Consider the following 20967-nt stretch of genomic DNA (forward strand, 5'->3'; position numbering starts at 1 on the left):
CATACTTGTCTTGTCCCCTTCCTGGACTTTATGCTCCTAGCTTGGTTCCATTTTCTTCATCCATGTGTGTTTCTTGTTCCAATAGACAATAAATACCTATCAAATTCACCTAAAACAAATATTCTATGTTGGTATAAAATAATAGTGTGTGCCCTACAATGCTACAGAAACTATATGGACCTTAAATCAAAAGGAAAATCTGGAAACAATAAGACAGTGCATATAATTTAAATACAGTTCCCACACAGTTATCAAAAGAGATCAGAGACAACATACTTAGTTTTTTTTAGTGGTAAACAGACACATATATATCAAGACTACAAAATAGAGACATTCATCAACTTTCCCAAATGTTCAATGCTTAAAGGTACTGGAGAGATAAATGCCCCCCACGTCAATCCCACCAAGCTGTTTAGAGGGCTATAGTGATATAAATATAAACAAAAATTGTATGACAGTTTTGAGGAGTGGGCAGTCATCAGACATCTAAGCAACACCACATGCCTCAGTGCTGAACAAAATCTCCAACACACTTTCTGACATTCTTCACCTTACCACACTGCATAAAAGTCTATCAGACACAAACATGTCACCTTTTTTAATGTGTATTTTCCATCTAGCAATGGTAAATTTGCTATTTTCAAACCAATCTCCCCAGTGGGTAAAGCAGGAAAAGCCTGTTTTTAGGTTCAAAGGCCAGTAAAGACTTGCTGCACCATCATTCTGGAGAAGGTTGCCCAGAAGGATGAGTCCCCACCCTGAGGAAGCCTATCCCATTAGCACCACTCCGAGGTGCAGCTGTCCGTGCCGGGGCAGTCGCGGGGATGCGGAAAGGCTGAGCAGAGCAGCGGCCTCAGAAACGGAGGAGAGTTTGTCAACTAACAAAAAAAATAACAAACATTGGAATTTAAGTTCTGCTAAAGGGGACCATAATAAGTGCCAGATTTTCATTTTAGTTCTTGAAAGACTATAATCTAAAATAAATGGTAAACTGAAAACTATCAATTCTTCAAAGACTAAAGCCCCACTCTGAGTCACTTCCATCCCTCATTGAATTAAGGGGCTTTTCTGTTAGGCTATGCAGTTCCGGCCAGAAACTAAGGAAATCGTCTCTGGACAAAATTGCCACAACACCCAGAACCTCAGTTCATCTCTAAACTTTTATATACATAGTATCCAGCATTCGATCCAAAAAAAACAAAACAAGAACATTAACTAATAAGAATTGACTGAAAACCAAGACAAGAGTAAAATAGAACATAGACCCATGAAGTTTACTGGAATTATCAGAAGTGAGTTTAAATTATAATTAATATGTTCAAAAAATAAAATTTCCCCCCCTAAAGCAAAACTATCCATATTTAGAAGTCAAGGTAGTAAGTACCTATAGGAAGGAAAATGGAAATGGTGCTGGAAAAAGCACAAGGGAGTTTCTGGGTTAACATAGTTCTATTTTTTACTTATGCAGTGTTCACTGGGTATCTTTGTGATAATTTATCAGGCTGTACAGTTATGTATCATTTATCTGTAACATTTTAATATTTTATAGTATTATAATATAAAAAATTTTATTTTGTTACTTAATAAAAAATTATTTAAGACATGCCCTTATCCCTATTCAATTACATAGCTAACCCTCAGTCACACTCTACTGAGAAGTCATTGACCTAAGCTTGCATTTCTCCTGACAGTTACATGAGATCAACCGTACTGCATGAACAGCAATTTTGATCAAGGATGTATAGGAATGAAAAGCTGTGTCCTAAAATCCAAAACAAATAAGCTTATAATTGATGTCAGAACAACCAAACAAAAACACATCAAGAAATTTACAGTCAAACCTATCCACAAGGCAAATCAGTATTTGCCATTTTCCATAACCTGTCCTGTTAAGGTAAGAATTGCACTGAAAGATAGAATCTTAACATTCAAAACAATGAATTAAAACCAAAGGTTCACCAAACCTCTGCTGGAGTCAAGTTGATTGAATCCTTGTATTATGACTGGGTGGTCCATTTTAGTTATGGGCACCAGGTTCTAATAGACTATCCTTTCTACAGATAACAACTACAAACTCTAGACAAAATACAAACAAAACTAAGTACATGAGGGCTGCAGAGAATGAAGAAAACCAGGCAATTATGGGAAAAGTGTCAAAACTTAGGAGAAATAATTAGCACAGTGGTTGAGTTTCCCATTCTTTTGGCATTGCCTTGAGGATGAGGATGGGTCATGTGGTAGGAGGAAGAAAAAAACATGCAGCAAACTTGATGACTTTCTGATCTAAGGAAACAGGAATGGAACCTAGAGTACCCACAGTCTCTGGAGTGTGAGGCAAAAATGCCAGAAAGGACAGATTCGAAAAAAAGGGAAGCCCAGCTTCCATATAAACTCTGTTCTAAGTCACTGTATGACCCCAGAACTAAGCATGTGCAGGTCAGATTATACCAGCAACCTAAGTAAAAACGAAAGAGCTGAGCTTTTGTTGATGTTACCTCCCACTCAGGTGAGAGACTTTTCACTTTAAGTCTAACCAAGTTACTTGCCTGCTAAGTCCCAGAAAGCAATACTTTTCAGAGAAATGTAATAATCCAGAATCTCCACAGCACAACTATTCACATCATCCAAGATCAATTCAAAAAATCATTCAACTTAAGAAAAACAGAAAACAATAACCTGATCCATTTTTAGAATAAAAGACAATCAAAAAGTTTGACTCCAAGTTGACTTAGAATTTTGGAAATGTGAGGCAAAGAGTATAAAGCAGCTTTTATAAATATGCTCCAGGTGACAAAGGAAAGTACACACAAAAATAAATTTTAAAATAGAAAGTCTCATCAGAAAGGGAGAAAAAAACAGAACCAAATGGAAAATTTAGAACTGAAAAGAGAGTATCTGAAATTTTTAAATTCACTCATCATTCTAAAGGAAGTTACTGAGTCTGCAGGGAACGATGCTAGAGGGAAGTAAATAAAGGTCATCAAAAATGGTAAATATCTGGGTAAACTTATTATTTTTTATATACATGCCTTTGAGCCACTAAGCCATCTATAATACAGAATTTTAGAAATGGAGGCACCATTAAGATTTTAAATTACAACCACTTCTGTTACAGGTGAAGCATCTGAGGCTCAGAGAGCGAGTGCCCAGCTGGAGGCCATCAAGCAAGTTGACGTCTCCAGTAAAGCCTGGCATTTGTAGTCTGTGTTTCATGCCACCAATTGCAGACACCTTACAGATCCAACATGGCAGCTGAAATTCTTCTCAGCCTTAACTTCTCCATACCTCAGCTTCCTCATCTGTAAAATGGGTTGAATTATGGTAACTACCAGACAGGGCTGTCACAAGTATTTAAAAAATTAAAATATATTAAATAATTTAAATGCTACCTCACACATAGTAGATGCAATATAATATCGTACCAACTATAATAGTGCATGCTGCCTGTGTTTTCTCAAGCCTGTTACATCTCCCTCCTGATGCATTCTAGGAGGAAAAACAAAGGTTCAAAATGAAATAATATGTGAAAAAAAAGAAAATTACAGATAAAGTTTCATTTATTTATGTCCCTCATCGTAGTGTGAGAGCCCCAGAGTGAAACCATGGATGAAAAGGACAATAGCCACTGATTCATACCTTAAGACTCATTGAGAGGTAGACAATCATCAGCAACAGAAATAAACTAGGTTTAGTATGAAGGCTGAAGATAAATATTGGAAGTAAAAATATTATCTTTGGCAAAGTAAATGAAATTTAAATAACACAGTATTTCAGTAGTCAATCACCAACCACAGTGAAAAACACATGACCTCAAGAAAAGCTGTCCTTAACTAAGCGTTAGTGACTAAAATCTAACAAAATTTTCTGTATTTCAGATTTTTCAAATCCATTAATCACAGCACACTAAGAATGCCCCAATGAATTGATCTAGAGAACAGAAAGAATTGAAAACAAAGACAATCTTATCTTTCATGTCATGAACATTCTTACTAAAATATGCATAATGAGAAACAAATGCAAATTGTAATTAAGCATCAAGACACGCAACCATATTCCCCACGAGACAAGGAAGCAGAATGGATAAAATAACAGTCAGTAAGTATTTAAGGGAAAGGCTGGCATTTCATTTTACAACAGATTTCTTACTACCAAACACCAGAACATTGATAAGATTATGTCACAGTTTTATTTAAAGCCACGGAGTTGTCTTGAGGCTCTGAGTTTGCTTACCATTTCTTCAACATAAGGATAAAGCATGTCCCCAAAGTATTCTGTAGCTTCAATTGGAAGCTGAGCTGGCAAATTGTCAATGGAACACATCAGAATCCCAGAGCCTTCAACGCTAGAAGAAGAAACATGCTCTATTTGGGTGTACAAAATGTTACTTGTAAGCTCTAACTTTTCCAGATGTGCTTCTTATCATTTGTAATATTGTGCCAAAGTATGTAACAAAATAAACAAGAGTTTTCAAGGAAAACTGTTTCTTCTAGGGCAACCCATCTCTAATTTTAATATAGAATATACGAATATAAGTATTCAAATTTGCATGTGGACCCTGACTGGTATGGTTCAGTTGGTTGGGCACTTTCTTGCAAAGTGAAAGGTCACCAGTTTGATTCTTAGTCAGAGCACATGCCTGGGTTGCAGGTTTGGTCCCCAGTTGGGGCATGTGCGAGAGTCAACTGATGGATCTTTCTCTCTCACATTAGTGTTTCCCTCTCTTTCTCCTCCCACTTCCCCTCTTTCTAAAAATAAATAAATAAAATCTTTAAAGAAAAAAAAGAAAAATCTGTATGTGAGTTTTCTACCAAATTTTTAAATATGTTTCAGCACATCTTTGGAAATTTGCATGATCTTCATAATGATATAAAGTATTGAGTATTTTAAGACTAGTATATAAAATGTGGTAAATGATGTAATTCTATGTATCTCCCATTATCTGACCACTTTAGCAAACTCACCTGTCATGAATGATATGCTGGTCTGCATCATACATGCAAAAGGGATGCTCTATTGTTGTACACTCAGTCATAAACTCTATAGATCCTCCTGTGTCTGCTGAAATGTCACATATTGCTACAAGTCTGAAAATAACATCAATACTTAGATCAGAGCATGGCTCTCTGAAGTCTCCAACAAAGTTAAAAATTAATAAAAATGAAAGGTGCTTGGAACAATTTTTGAGGTGGCTTACTAGGCTCTTAGCTTTTTTTCCTACTGATTTCTTCTGGGAAACCAGAATCTTTCAACTATGAGTTTCAGGCTTCACAAGGAACAATAGAGGGAAAAGAGGGAGAGGGAGAAGGAGAGGGAGGAGGAGCAGGAGGAAGAGGAAAGAAATAAAGGTAAAAAAATTCCTTTCCTAGAAATATCCTTGTCAACAACCTAAACTTAACTTACTTAGTCAACTCCCTCCACCCCGCTTAGTACTACATAATTTTACAAGCTATTACATGGGAATCTCTAGAATTATGAATCAGTGTTTCAGCCCACCATTTGAAATCACTCAGAGGTTGACACCAGTTTTCATGCCCAATCTCCAATTACCTCTTACTTATATAACCCTACACTAGAGCTAGACTGTACCATTTACTGTGTCTTAAACTGTGTTTGAGTAGCTCTGTATTTAGCAAGCAGCAGTCCTGTAACTTGCAAATCTCATTTTCCTCACTCTGCCCTCTTAAGGCTTTGCTAAGCCCAGGCTCCCACTTTCTCCTAAAATCTGGTGATATTGGTTGCTTTGGCATTTTCTTGGCACTGAGTTGATGCCAGCTACATGCCTGAGGGTATCAACCATGCCTATACTCTTCTCTATCCTTTAGGTCAGCAAAGTGCCCAACAGACAAGAAGTCCCATAAATATTTATCAACTAATTAATTAATTGGATATTTAATAATTATTTGAATGTACACTGTTTTCCAGCAAGGTCCTAAGTACTTGTGGCCAAAAGAAATAGAGCTCTTCTCCTCAAAAAGATTAAGTTCAAGTAGGAGGGAGAAAATAAATGATGGTGAGTTTCAGAAAAAGAAACAAGAAGAACTGGACAGGAATGGAAATGGAGAAGCTGGAAAGGACCTCACTGAGATTACTCCTGAGCTACATATGGAGCCACAGGAGAAAGATTTCAAGTAGGAGGAAAGGTTAACCATCAAATTCTCTCAAAAGGTCAATTAAGATAAGCCAGACAAGTCCTCAACATTCAAGTTTTGCGATTCATGGACCCCCTATGTGTGATGCCCTAACAGTGGTTCCTGCTGCTAAACACTGCCATCACCACTGAAGGAAAGTCCTTACTTGTGTGGCAATGCAGGGCAGCCTTCCACACCAATAGCTGAAGCCTTTCCTGGAGCCAGGAGACTCTGGACATCTTGGCGGGTTAGTAGACGAGGGCTGTTTTGTTCCCAGTAGATTCCATTAATAAGACAAGTTGTGTAGGGTGCAATCTGTAAAGCAAGTTCCAAGATCAACAACTAGAAAACAGAGTATTTCAATGCAGTGTGCAAAGAGAGCAATCAGTAAATTGCATGAGAAATAATTTGGTGTTATTTCAAGTTGACTTTGTTTGCCAGGTCAGTAGCCATCTTCTGGGTCAAAGACAATAAATAGCCACCCAGATTCAGTGTAAAATTCCACATGATAGAGAAATATATGAACATAAATATATTAATATACTGGTTCTCTAATGTGGTACACAGCCAAGAAAAAGGAAACACAGAGAATCAGGGGACCTGGCACTCTATTTGTAGCTCAGCAATCAGTACAGCACCATCTAAGTCAGGCTACCTTAACTTCTAAGTCTGGCTACCTGCCAGGTGGGGATAATATATACCCCCTCCTCAGAGAAGTACTGTAAAAATTAAATCAGATAACATCACTAAGCTCCATAGACAAATGTGCCACAATCATGCATACATGGTAACTAGGTAATGATTAAGTTTTAGAATGCAGCCAATCACCAATACTTCTTGATGGGGAGGAAAGGATGGTTGCACCCCAATGTCCATAGCAGCACAATTGACAATAGCCAAGTGTTGGGAGCAACCTAAATGCCCATCAGGAGATGATGGGATCAAAAAACTATGGTACATTTACACAATGGAATACTATGCAGCAGAAAGAAAAAAAGAACTACTAAACTTCACGACAGCATGGATGGAACTGGAGAGTATTATGCTAAGTGAAATAAGCCAGGGGGTGAAAGACAAATACCATATGATGTCACCTATAAGTGGAACCTAACCAACAATACAAAGATGCAAGGAAAATAAGACCAGCCACACTGAAAGGAAAAGAAACAAACAGAGACAAGACGGATGGAGGGAGCGGGGGACGGGGAAAAGGAAGGGAATGGGAGGGTTGAGGAACATGTAGCAAGATCTCATGGACAAAACCAAAGGGGAAGAACTGAGGGGGGGGCAAGGGAAGGTGGTGGGGGGAAGGCAGAGATAAATGTATTTGAAAAAATAAAGAAAATAAATTTAAAAAAAAAGAAAAGGATGGAAATTTACTAAATTCAAAGTGTTTCAGTTTGAGACTAGTTTTGTAATATTTCTGTCTCAGATATGTCAAGAATTTGCAAGTTACAGGTAAGAGTCCTTCTGTATAACATGCTTTACATGCTAAACACTAAATTTCATGCCAGAGTCTAAAAATGCTATATTTTTCAAATTCATAATTATTTAAGATACTCCTTATCACCATATATGCTTGCATTTTCTTGTTTTGTTTATTTTGTTGGTTTCTTTTGAGGGGGACTGTTGCATGACCAATGACTTCAAAACACAAAAGCATATTGTTCTTCTTATAAGATGAGGGCAGTGTGCCTTCTTCAGATGGATTTTAATTGTAAGTAACTATTTTGTGCAGTGGGTGTGGGCCTATGCTTAGACAGCCTCATTGTATCACCCTGGAGGAGCCCTGTTATCAATGGCATGCATTTCAAGACAGCTGGCTGAGGTTATGATTGCAATTCATGGCCACAGAAGGCATAAACCTGTGTTGAGATCTAACCTCACAGACACTGCGTTTTGCTAACAATACCAATTAGTCCACCATAAATACAGAAAACAGTAATCCACAGGAAATGTTTTAGAGTTACTGGGTATGCCAGACCTGAAGGAGAAACAGAGACATTGAAGCAAATAGCACAGCCACAGAAACCAACACCACCTCTCTGCAAAGTCCACTCCAAATATCAATAAAAGTCAACAACTCCTTAAGCCCCAACTCGTAATATCACAACAGTCAATAAATATAGGGAACTGAAAAACAATGTACACATTCAGAATTTCTCTCCTGGAAAGAGACTGGTTATAGTGCATCATGAACAACCAACTCAAAAGCTGAGTATGATACTCACATCAGTGTTAAAACGACTTATGTAGCGCTCAGGATATTTGTCGTATTCTACAGGATCATATACACCATCTGTTTTCCTGACAAGATGATGATGGCGACTTAACACTGTTCCATACACTTTCCTCAGGTCTTGCAGATGAGAAAGAAATTAGTAAAGTGGGTGACAAATGATTTTATGGTGATGAAATATTGTAACACAGAAACTACTAAAAAATAGTAAAAAATATATATAGTCATCCTCGCCCTCTTACCTCCATTTTGGGAAACTTCTTTTAATTCATGTGGTTCCACATATTCACAGGGTAGTTCATTGAAGATTTCTTGGGCTCCCTGTAAATAACACATGAGTAAAAATCTAAAAATAAATAGGAAAAGAGCCAACATGATTTCCTGCAAAGATTCTAACTAATTTTCCCGCAATATATACAGCTCCACTTGCCCTGCCCTGTGACCAGGACTGCAACATCAAAGTTCAGATGAGGTTCTCGCTCACAGCCTGCAGTCTGAACACCATGCATTGGAAGGGGCTTTAAATTTTTTACTTAACTTATCCAGCATTGCTATGTATTTAGAAATGAAAGCACAATAAAATATTTCTATTTACTTTTTGCTCCATTGCAGAAATTATTTCAAGTGGGGAAATTATAGTTCCTAAAAAGAAATTAGATGCTTATCTCATAGCATAATACAAATAGTGATGTCCTTTGTGTAAAACATTGTCCTTGAAGAAAGATCTATTTTGCAATTACACGTTTCTCATTTGGGGCGGGGCAGGTAGGAGTCACAAATGTGTTCTCAAAACCACCCCAGAAAGAAAAATTTATCAATTCTGGCCTTGAATTAAGTCTCCTAACATCTCACTTCAAAAATTTATATTCTGGGTAACTTCCAAATGTTCGAACATCTCAGTTATGGAGGTAAAACAGATCATCCTAAGAACAGAGCTTTACACCATTAAAAATGAGCTATTCCTCTAAAAAAAAAAAGAAAGAAAGAAAGAAACATTCAAAACCTCTCACAGTTTGGAATCAACTAAAAGCAAAAAACATAAGTTTGGACCATGGCTGCTCTTTACTATGGGAGAGGTACATTGGTAAGAAAAGTACTTAAAATAGAATGCTCAACTGTGGAATGGCAGGGCTCTGAAATGCCACAAAATGCCCACATCCTTTGGGTTAGTGTCAGAGTTCCAGGCTGCTTTACAGAAACAAGACAGGTGGGATTTACCTTAGATACATTACCAGTCCCTGTGAACACAAATGTTAAGGGCCCTATCGACTTGGGCATCAAACCCAGAGATATTTCATAGCCAGCATCACGGACAGCTTGCACAGCCTGACTGCTGTTCCTATAGTTATGAGCCATGCCAATGTGCTGAAAGCAAGCACACAATTCAAGTTAGTCTACAACCTGAGACATTTTTCAATTCTTAAAGAGTGATATGTATTTTTTTAAATAAAATAAAATCTCACCATAAAAGGTGTGTGATGTCCCAAAGCAAGGAGTCTTAAACCCATTCCATGTAAAATGTTGATCATCCCTATTGCAGAATCAGACCAATAGAAAGACCATTAGTTGAGAGGAATTGAAACTGTTCTCTCTGCCCATTCTTCAACCTGCCCAGGGCTCTGAAGAAACACAGACCACACCTACTCAGATTTCGAAGGGTCCCTGTTATCGTTTTATCCATTTCCCTAACCTTTCTGCCCTGAAAAACACTAAACCAGCTTCATCCTCACCTCTTCCTTCCACTTTCAATCCTACTAAAATGGAATGAGTGTCCTTATTCTAAGGATAAGCTCTTCACCTTTGTTCCACAGCCCATCCCTTCCTGCCTCTCTAACAAATCCACTCGTAAATTATTCCTCTCACTAGCTCCCTGTATTGGCTTATTCTTATCTTCCATTCCTCCCACACCAAAATAAAAATGAACAAACAAAAATGAAGTCACCATTAACCCCATGATCCCCATCAGCAATTTTAGTGACCAAAATAGCTAAACTTAGCAGGTACTTTTCAGATCTTGACTTGTCAGAAGCATTTGGCAATGTATAGCCCCTCTTTGTTGAAACACTCTTCCATCTGTATTGCTAATCTGAAATTTTTCATCCTACATTTCTGTAGGCCCCTCTTCCTATGCTCATTCTTTTTATATCAATGCTCTCTGCCCTTTCCTTATACATTAGTCAGCTTCAGGATTCTGTCCTGGGCCTCAACTCTCTTGAATCTCTGCTGTATGTATGTATGTATATATGTATGTATGTATGTATGTATGTATGTAGCTAATCTCATCCAGTCCTAAATTTCAAGTATTCTCTGTATACTGATCTGAATCTCTAACACAGATATTTTATTTCAACACCTAACCATCCATCTTATGGATTTATCAATTTAAATGCCCTGTAAAAAGAAAAAACTCAGCATGCCTATAGCAAAGGCCTCAGCATCCATCCTCTTCTTTTTAGGAATACAACTTGTCCTGTACAAATCCCTACCAAATTTTCTTTTATCTTTTTTCTGAACTCAACTTTTAAAGGGATAATTTATACACAATAAACACACCAATTCAAAGTGCATAGTTTGATAACTGTTAACAAATGTATACAACAATATTAACATCAATATAATCTAGATTCAGAATATTTTCATCACCCTAGTCAGTCCTCCCTAACCCTTGGTCCCACACAATTACTGATCTTATCCCTGTCTGTGTAAACGAGTTTCTTTTAGTTTCATATAAATTACATTATTAGTATATACTCTTTTTTATATGCCTGCTTTCACTCAGCATAATATTTTTGAGATTCATACATACTTTGTGTGTATGAGTAGTTTGCTTCTTTCTCTTGCTGAGTTTTCCATTTTATGGATATACCACAACTTATTTATCCATTCTTCTGCTGATGGATATTTAGATTGTTTCTACAACATTATGAATGAAGATATATAAATAAGTCTGTACCAAAAATAATTCATTTCCCTTGATAAATGTCTATGGGTAGAATTTATCTCATACTTTGATATTTAAGTTTTCCATTTTTTTAATTGGTTTTCGTAATTTGTGTCTTTCAAGGATTGGTCTGAGAAGCAACCTAAATGCCCATCAGTAGATGATTGGATCAAAAAACCATGGTATATATACACAATGGAATACTACGCAGCAGAAAGAAAAAAAGAACTACTACACTTCGAGACAGCATGGATGGAACTCGAGAGCATTATGCTAAGCTAAATAAGCCAGGGGGCGAAAGACAAATACCGTATGATCTCACCTATAAGTGGAACCTAACCAACAATACAAAGATGCAAGGAAAATAAGACCAGCAACACTGAAAAGAAAAGAAATCAACAGAGACAAGCGGAAAGGAGGGACGGGGGGCAGGGGAAAAGGAAGGGAAGGGCCAAGCCAAGGAACATAAAAGCAATGACTCATGGACAAAACCAAGGGGAAGAGCTGAGGGAGGGAAGGAGAGAGGGAGCAAGAGAAGGTGGTGGGGGGTAGGCAGAGACAAATGTATTTGAAAAAATAAATTAAAATAAATTTTAAAAAAAGAAAACATTTTGTAAAAGTAAAAAAAAAACACATTGCATATTTTTCAAATATTTGGAAAATTTCTATATGTCTTTCTATTATAATTTCTAAGTCAATTTTATTATAGTCAGAGCACATAATATATGATTTCAAAGCTTTTAAACCTATTAAGAATTGTTTTGTGACCCAGTATATGGAATGTTTAAATCAATGTTCCAAGTGACTTGCAAAGAACATGTATTCTGCAGCTGTTGGGAGGAGTGCTCAGTTATGTCAGGGTGGATGATAGTGTTTTAGTGTCCTGTATCCATACAAATTTCTGGCTACTTGTCCTGATAATTACAGACCTTCATGTAGTCTACTCTGATGGTTATAACATATGGTGTTTCTCAGCTAAACAAGGTTCAAAGTGCTAACTAGAACAAAAATAAAGCAGAGTCACCTTGACCAGGTGACTCAATTTGTTGAAGTGTCAACCCACACACCAAAAGGTTGCAGGTTCAGTCCTCAGTCAGGGCACATACTTAGGCTATGGGTTCAATCTATGGTTGGGGCACGTATGGGAGGAAACTGATTAATGCTTCTCTTTCACATAGATGTTTCTCTCTCTCCCCTCACTTTCTCTCTCTCTAAAATCAAATCTATCCTTCGTGAAGAGTAATTTATATATTATATATTACATATAATATATTATATAAATATATATATATGACAGAGTTTTCCCAAACTCCAGCTAACCTTTCTAGATTGCTCCTCTGTTGCTCCCACACCTGTAACTTTTTTCCTTTTTCCTTTTTTTCTATTCCCCTGACTCTCATTACCAAACTGACCTCTCCTTCTGCGCTTCCTAACACAACCATCTAAAAAGTCAGAGCCTAGAATCAAGATGGAGAGAAGTCAGTGGAAGTCACACTGACCACCTACCAGGACCAACCTGGAATTACAAGTAAATTGTGGAGAAATCACCTGAAACAAACAACTGAACAATAGCAAGAGAGGAGCCTTATAACCTAGTAGACAGAAGAATCAGCTTTAGCACAACCTAAATGGTGAGGAGTGCAGTACAGACTGGAGAAGGCGGGTGGGGCACCCACAGGCGGCAGCACCAGAAGGATATTGAAAAGGCCAGTTGGATCACCCTGAGAAGAGCAGGGTCTAAACCATAAGCGGGCATCTCCAACCTACAGCACCAGAACCCAAAAAGTACACAGGTAACAGCCAGGTGCGAAAAGCGGCTGGGTTGGTCTCTGCTAGAGACAGGCAGCTGGAGACACAAAGAGCCATTTGAATGGCCACCACATAAATTTTTGTTTGCAGCTATTTACCCTGAGCTCTGGCAAAGGTGGGTGCAGAATAGGCTGGGTATGCCTCAGGAGAGAATGGGGAAGGATGCTTTGGGAAGAGAACTGAGAGAGTAGCTGGCGGAATCCCAGTGCTGACTCATCCCCCATGGCAGCAGCCATCTAGCTCAGGCAGACCACTCCCATGAGCGGCGGCAGTGTGAGAGGACACAATAGCCCCATGACCAGTAGGGACTCTGCCCTGCCCAGTGGTGGCTCTAAGCTGGCCTGCTGAGTGCAGAGTGACTAGATTAAAGACTCAAGGAGACAGCCACAGACAGTAGATTCCTGGAAGTCTCGAACAGACTGACTAAGGTCAGACAGGGTCAATATCGGACATCATCAGAGGCATATCCAGAAAGAGAAAACAGTGGTCTCTTACCAGAGAAGCTTATACCACAATATCAGGCAATCAAGACAGATTAATTTAAAGAAGCAGAAGCAAAAAAAAAGAGCCTCACAAAATAATGGGAAGACAAAGAAACACCTCCTAGTTAAAGGGAAAGCAGGAATCCCCACAAAGAGAACTAAATGAAATAGAGGCAAGTAAACTATTAGATATTGAGTTCAGAACAACAATTCTAAGGAAGCTCAATGAGCTCAGTGAGCTCAGAGAGAAATACAAAAAACTACAGGGAAACTATGAGGAACTTACTGCAAACTATATCAGCATGAAAAAGAACATAAAAATTATCAATATGAGACAAGAAGAAATGAATACAATTTCTGAATTGAAGAACACAGTAGAGGGAATCAAAAGCAGGCTAGATGAAGCTGAGGATCAAATCAGCGAGCTGAAGGATAAAGTAGAAAAAGGTACCAGAAAGAGTAAGAAAACAAACAAACAAAAAAAAAAGGCTCAAAAAGAATGAAGAGGCATTGAGGGAAATGCAGGACAACTTGAAATGTAGTAATATCCGTATAATAGGAATACCAGAAGGAGAAGAAGAGGAGCAAGGGATAGCAAACCTGTTTGAAAAAGTAATGATGAAAAACTTCCCTAATTGGAGGAGAGAAAAAGTCACATAAGTCCAAGAAAAACAGAGGGTCCCATTCAAGAGGAACCCAATGAACCCCACTCCAAGACACAGAATAATGAAAATGGCAAATATCAAAGACAAACAGAGAATCCTAAGGAAGCAAGGGAGAAACAGGTACACTACAAGCCAGAAGGGAATGGCAAGAAATAGTCCAAGTCATGAAAAGCAGAGGCCTGCAACCAAGACTGCTCTACCAAGCAAGGCTCTCAATTAAAATGGAAGATGAAATCAGGAGCTTCTCAGACAAAAGAAGGCTAAAAGAATATACCTTCACCAAACCAGCACTGCAAGATATGCCAAAGGGACTGCTTTTAAGAAGATGAAGAAAAAGAGTCTATGAATACCCAGTTCCTTTCACAGTCACCAATACTTGATATTACCAATATTTTTAATACTTATTAACCTGACTGTGACAATGATGTGTTATTTTAATTGTTAGTTTATTATTTGTTGGAACTAAGCATGTTTTTTGTATATTTCTTGCCTATTTCTATTATTTTCAGAAAAGCTTTAAATGACTTTTTGGTATTCTTTATCATTTTTTGATTAAATGTTTGTAGAATTTTTTCCCTCAAAAAAAAACAAACACCTATTTAGCCTTTTAGAGATGTGTTGCAAATACTTTCCTACTCTATTACTTCTCCTTTAACTTTTTTAACATGAATATTACCATATAGTCTTAAATGCTTAATAGAGTCATATTGTCAATATTTTACTTTATAGTTTCTAGATTTGTATATATTACTTCAGGGTAAGAAAAATATTAGTTTGTATTTTCTCCTAAAACTCCTTAGATTTTTACATATTGATTTTTAACTCACCTGAATATTTCTTGAATAATGTGTGAAATAGGGCTCTATATTGGTTTTATTTCAAGTAATAGTGATCCATGCATACCTTTTATATTGAATAAGCCTTATTTTCCCCATTGATTTGAAATATCAATTGAATCATATATTGCTTTGTTAGAAAGATATATATGTTCATTTCTAGAATGCTCATTTTATTTCATTGACCTACTTGATTATTTCTGTGCAGGTGTCATGATTGCTAAGCTTTATAATGGATTTAAGTTTTTCAATATTTTATCATGGATCTTGACATTTAAAAAATAAATAAATAAAATCAATCTCCATTAAAAAAAGAAAGAAAGAAGGAAGGAATTCCTACCTTTTGCGACAACATGGATGGAACAGGAGAATATTAAGCTAAGGGAAATAAGCCAGTTGGTGAAAGACAAATACCATAGGATCTCACCTATAAGTGGAATCTATTCAACAAAATAAACTAATGAATAAAATAAAACACAGGCATGGAAACATGGAGCAGACTGAAAGTAACCAAAGGGGATGGGGAAGGGGGAGAATGGTGGAAAAAAGGAGAAGGAGAACATAATATGAATGCCCCATGGACACAGACAACAGAGTGGGGATTGACTGTGGGAGAGGGGGTCAGGGTGGGATGGGTGGAGGGGGCAAAGGGGGGAAAATTGAGACAACTGTAATAGGATAAACATGATTTAAAAATAAATTTTTAAAAAAGAGAAAAAATAAGTCAGAGCCCAACTATAGTTGTTATCCTTCTCCCTGCCTCCTTTTCCTTCTTAATTTTTGTAATAAATATATTTTCATGATTTATTTCTTATCTAGTGTCATATATTCATCATCCTTAGTCACACCCACTTATTTTTATTGATGGAAATAAACACTCTCATCTCCTTGCCACAGAAAAGAGAAAACACACAGTCACTCCAAAGGCAAATTTCAAAGTGGGTTATGTGGGCAGCACACCTACCTGCCACACCTGCCCATTGTCCAAATGCCACAACCCGAATTCCTCTATGATCCACCATTTTCTCATAATCAATAAGTCGGATTTCCTGACGAAAGAATAAAAATTTTTTAAATCAATCACATCAAGCTTAATTTCAATGAGTAAAGCACATATATGAGCAGGTCAACATTTCACATTTTTTTTCCTCTTATAAAATATACCTGGACTTGCCAACATGTTACCATCAGGTACACCCTGCAATGCTTAGAAAAATCAGGTCACAAGCCAGTGATAGGGCTGTGATTAAAGATGAAAGAATGGTTCTACCAGGGTGCTAAATGCCTCTTGGTGGTAGTCAGACAAATAATAAAGGCATGATTTCCTTTAAATTTTAGGCCAGCACCATCTACAAATATATCTACTGCCTTGTTTATCCTCACATCCTTTCTTCTAGTCTCTAGGAAAACAAGTGCCTCTGGAAACTAAGCCCTGTGAGCAAGATAGATGCCAGCTGTTTTCCGTGTCCTCCAAGACCACCCTTCTTGAGCTTTTCCTCTTTCCTGCATTACCTTCTCTGCACTGCTCCTTCCCCTCAGTGTAAGTGACATTTACTCAAGTCTCTCATACCTTAAAAAAAAAAATAGCACCACTCCCTCCCAAGTCCATACACACAAATCTCTCATTCTCTCTCTCCCAGTCTCTCCCTTTCTGTTTCTATTTCTGTCTCTCTTCCTCTCTAACTCCTCTCCTTTTTCTCTCTCCATCCTTCCACAATTAGCTTCATTTACAAAGTAGCACAGTCTGCCTGCTTTTCACTTCCTCATCTACACTAAAATCAGTCTTCCTATTTCCTTGGGAGTCTTCGCTCTCTTGAAAATGTCTCACTAAGTCATGGTTAAGAGCTATTGAAACGTTGTAATTACAGAATGTTTGAAACAGTCATTGTATTTCCTCAAAGATCATATGGTTTAATCATATTCATGAATTTAAGAATGTTTAATATTCATTCATGTCCAAGTAATTGGTTACAAACTGATGCCAAAAATAAATAAAAAAACAAAAAGCCCTGCTGGGTCTGTTTTTATTAATTTTCTTGTAATGGATGAAAATTTATATAACAAAAAAAAGTAAAGTGCTTGTTAAGGAGTTTATCTGCATAAGGCGAAGGATTCTTCTTATCACTTCCATCAATTACTTTTTTAATTTGTTCTTCAGGAACAGTGCAAATTAACTACAGCCCAAGCCTAAAATATTCCAAATTACTAAAACTGTGTTTTATACACCTTATAAAATACTTCCATAGCTTTTACTGTTTGTGAATTCTCCTGTTCTCTGCCTCCTTTCAGATTCTTTAGTTTCTAATGCCATAAAATGCTTACCCCAGGACTTAGACCTTGGACTCCTCTATACTCACTCCCTGCCCATATCCTCTCTCAAGGCTTTAGATACCACCTAGCCAAGGGGCATCCAACCTCTTGGCATCTCTAGGCCACACTGGAAGAAGAAGAGTTGTCTTAGGCCACACATTAAATACACAAACACTAACAAAAACTAATGAGGAAAAAAAGGTTTTAAGTAAATTTACAATTTTGTGTTGAGCCGCATTCATGGCCATGCAGTCCTGGCAGGGGGTTGGACACCCCTCTGCTAGTCTTTGATAACCACAGAATGTGTATCAGAAGGAGCTGTCCCTCTGAGCTACAAACTCATATCCAACGACCCACATAGCACCTCCTCTTCAATGTCTAATAGACAAATTAAACTTGACAGTCCATAAACTCAACTCAATCCTCCATTCAAAACAGTTCCTTGTAAGGCAGCATTATCTTAATCTATGGCAACTCTAAAGTTACTCAGACCAAAATCTCAAAGCCATCTCTGTCTTCTCTCTCTCTCTCTCTCTCTCTCTCTCTCTCTTTCTCTCTCTCTCTCTGTCTCTTTCCACATCCATTTCATTAGGGGATCTTGCCAAATAAGATCTCTAAAATGCATCCAAGATTTTCCCATGCATCAGAAACTCCACCACCCTCATACAAGTCACCGTCATTTGTAGCCTAGCATCTAGACTGGTCTAGATTTACAATCTCTTTTATCAGATTTATTCTCCTCCCACTTCTTACTTCCAGAGAGCAGGCAGAATAAGTACTTTAGAACATGATTTATTCTCACTCTCCACTCAAAAAAAGACCCTATCTTTTCCATTACTATTTTCTCTTGTTGCCAGACTTCCCAGATGGATAAACTTTAATCATTTATCTCCTTCAAATTTTTGCTCAATACCAACTTCAAAATGAGACTCTCTCAGGTTATCCTATTTAAACTAGATTGTCACCTCTCCCAGTGCCCAAAATTCTTTTTCTCCTTCTATATCCTATTTATCTCCATTATACTTATCACCAAATAACAAATGAGATGTCATTTATTTATCACCCGTCTCATCCCACTAGAACATAAGCTCCCAAAGACAGCTAATAGGGAGTTATTTTATTGTCATTGTAGTGAAGTGTTGGACACATTGTGGGCACTCAGTAAGTATTTGTTGAATGAAAACTCTGTATTTTAAATAGCTAATAGTTTTTTCCAATAATATTCATATCTTTAAAAATTCTTTTTTCCCCTTCCAATGTTAATAAAAGTAAAAATAGTCTCCACACCAGTTCTTGCACTGCAGAGCTGTGCATCCTCAGTCAAGTCATTTTACCTCTCTGGGGTCCATCTGAAAAGTTAGGGTGGTGGATGATATGATCCTTGAGGTTCTTTTCACCTCAAAAATTCCACTTGCTAATGTTTTAATCAATTGGCCTTATAAGTAATGAATCGTTTGGGAGAACACTTCTATTATTTTTTTCCATTTAACAAAAAGAAAATAAAATGTTTGGTTTCCCATAAAAAATTCCAAACTTGTGCAGCAGAGGAGGCTTAAGAGCAGCAGAACTATTCAAGCACTAACTCACAGATTACTTTTCTTATTGAGGTGAATAACATGATGCATTTCCTAGATGCTGAAAGAAAACTAAAATGCTACTTGATAACAAAAAAATAAAAAAATAAGTGTTAGTCACCAATTACCTGTCTTAGAATCTCATCCAATAAGCCCATATTGGCCTCCTGAGCTTTTATTGTGTGGGAAAAGAATGCGTAAGTCTTCTTGGACATTAATTTGTCCTCTGGGGGCCTCTTAACTCCCAAAATTAGACAAGCTTCAGAAATATCCTCCTGAAGAATGCCACCGGCCTTGACATATTCCTGGGAATGTAATTTTGGTTAAAAGTTATTCCCCTGATTTGTTATATTCATATTTTTTAATAAATAAAATGTACAGCAATTAAAGGCACAATTTTTTGAAGGAATAAAATCTTTATGATTAAGTACAAATAATAGAATAACTACATGTATTTGTATTTGCTGGCTAAATATCAATGTAATATGTTTGACTGTTATAGCAAAAAAGTTTAGAAAATTTAGCACATACTCTTATTTAAGAACCATTAATAGTTCGATCATAACCACTAGCACATATATGATTTAAGTATAATTGTGAAATATTTTATTTATTTTAATTTTTATTGTTGACCCTATTACAGATGGCTGCCATTTTCCCCATTTTGCCCTCCCCACCTAGTCCTCACACCCACTGCCCCAATCCTCAGCCTTTTCCACGTTGTTGTCTGTCCATCGGCTAAGCATACAAATTCTTTGGCTAATCTCTTTTAGTCCCTTCACCACCCTCCCCTCTGAGATCTGTCAGTCTGTTTAATATACCCATGCTTCAGGGCCTACCTATTTTGTTCATTAGATTTCACATATAACGGAGATCTTACAGTATTTGTCTTTCTCTGACTGGCTTATTTCACTTAACATAACAATCTCCAGGTCCATCCATGTTGTCACAAAAGGTAAGCGTCCCTTCTTTTTGATGTCCAGGTACTATTTTATTGTGTAAATGTGCCACATCTTCTTAATCTTCTCATCTACTAATGGGCACTTGGGCTGTTTCCAGATCTTGGCTATTGTAAACAATGCTGCTATGAACATAAGGGTGCATGTATTTTTTTGATTACTATTTCAGAGTTCTTAGAATATACTTCCCAAAATGGGATCACCGGAACAAATGGCAGTTCCACTTTTAATTTTTCGAGAAAACACAATACTGATTTCCACAGCGGCTACACCATTCTGCATTCCCACTGCAACAGTGCACTAGGGCTCCCTTGGTGATTTATTGATGATAACCATGCTGTCAGTTGTGAGGTGATACCTCATTGTAGTTTTAATTAGCATTTTTCTGATGATTAGTGACATTGCGCATCTTTTCACGTGTCTATGGGCCATCTGCATGTGTACTTTTCAGAGAAATGTCTAGTCAGGTTTTTAGCTCATTTTTTAATTGGGTTGTTTGTTTTCCTGGTGTTGAGTTGTATAAGTTCTTTATATATTTTGGAAATTAACCCCTTATCAGATATATTATTGGCAAATATATTCTTCCCTACAGAGTGTTTCCTTTTCATTTTGTTGATGGTTTCTTTTGTTGTGCAGAAAGTTTTTAGTTTGATATAGTCTCTTTTGTTAAATGTTTCCTTTGTTTCCCTTGCCCTAGGAAATATATCAGCACACACATTTCTTTATGAGATGTCTGAGATTTTCCTACCTAAGTTTTCTTCTAGGATTTTTATGGCTTCGTGACTTACATTTAAATCTTTTACCTATATTGAATTTATTTGTGTGTATGGTATAAGCTGGTGGTCTAGCTTTATTTTTTACATGTACCCGTCCCATTTTCCTAATATCATTTATTAAAGGGACTGATTTTACCTCATTGTATGCTCTTGTCTCCTTTGTCAAATATTAATTGCCCATATAGGCATGGGTTGATTTCCAGGCACTTTGTTATGTTGTATTGATCGATATGCTTGCTCTTCTGCCA

General features: G+C 37.2%; 1 protein-coding gene across 3 annotated transcripts in view; it reads right to left on the bottom strand.

Moving 5' to 3' along the window:
* Window positions 1-20967, bottom strand: part of LOC129062876 (alpha-aminoadipic semialdehyde synthase, mitochondrial) — a 70482-nt gene that overhangs the window by 32404 nt on the left and 17111 nt on the right. For 2 of the 3 annotated variants that reach the window (XM_054563914.1, XM_054563913.1), the window contains 9 exons: window positions 19113-19289; window positions 16065-16149; window positions 9831-9898; window positions 9586-9732; window positions 8610-8688; window positions 8360-8487; window positions 6295-6443; window positions 4962-5084; window positions 4231-4342 (listed from right to left, as the gene is read on the bottom strand). In XM_054563914.1, coding sequence (XP_054419889.1) covers window positions 4231-4342; window positions 4962-5084; window positions 6295-6443; window positions 8360-8487; window positions 8610-8688; window positions 9586-9732; window positions 9831-9898; window positions 16065-16149; window positions 19113-19289 — 1068 coding nt within the window. The remainder of the gene's footprint in view (window positions 1-4230; window positions 4343-4961; window positions 5085-6294; window positions 6444-8359; window positions 8488-8609; window positions 8689-9585; window positions 9733-9830; window positions 9899-16064; window positions 16150-19112; window positions 19290-20967) is intronic. The other variant, XM_054563915.1, reaches the window with a different exon arrangement.

This window comes from Pteronotus mesoamericanus, unplaced genomic scaffold (genome assembly GCF_021234165.1).
Source record: "Pteronotus mesoamericanus isolate MK-2021 breed Mesoamerican mustached bat unplaced genomic scaffold, CSHL_Meso_final scaffold_85, whole genome shotgun sequence".
Lineage (NCBI taxonomy): Eukaryota > Metazoa > Chordata > Mammalia > Chiroptera > Mormoopidae > Pteronotus > Pteronotus mesoamericanus.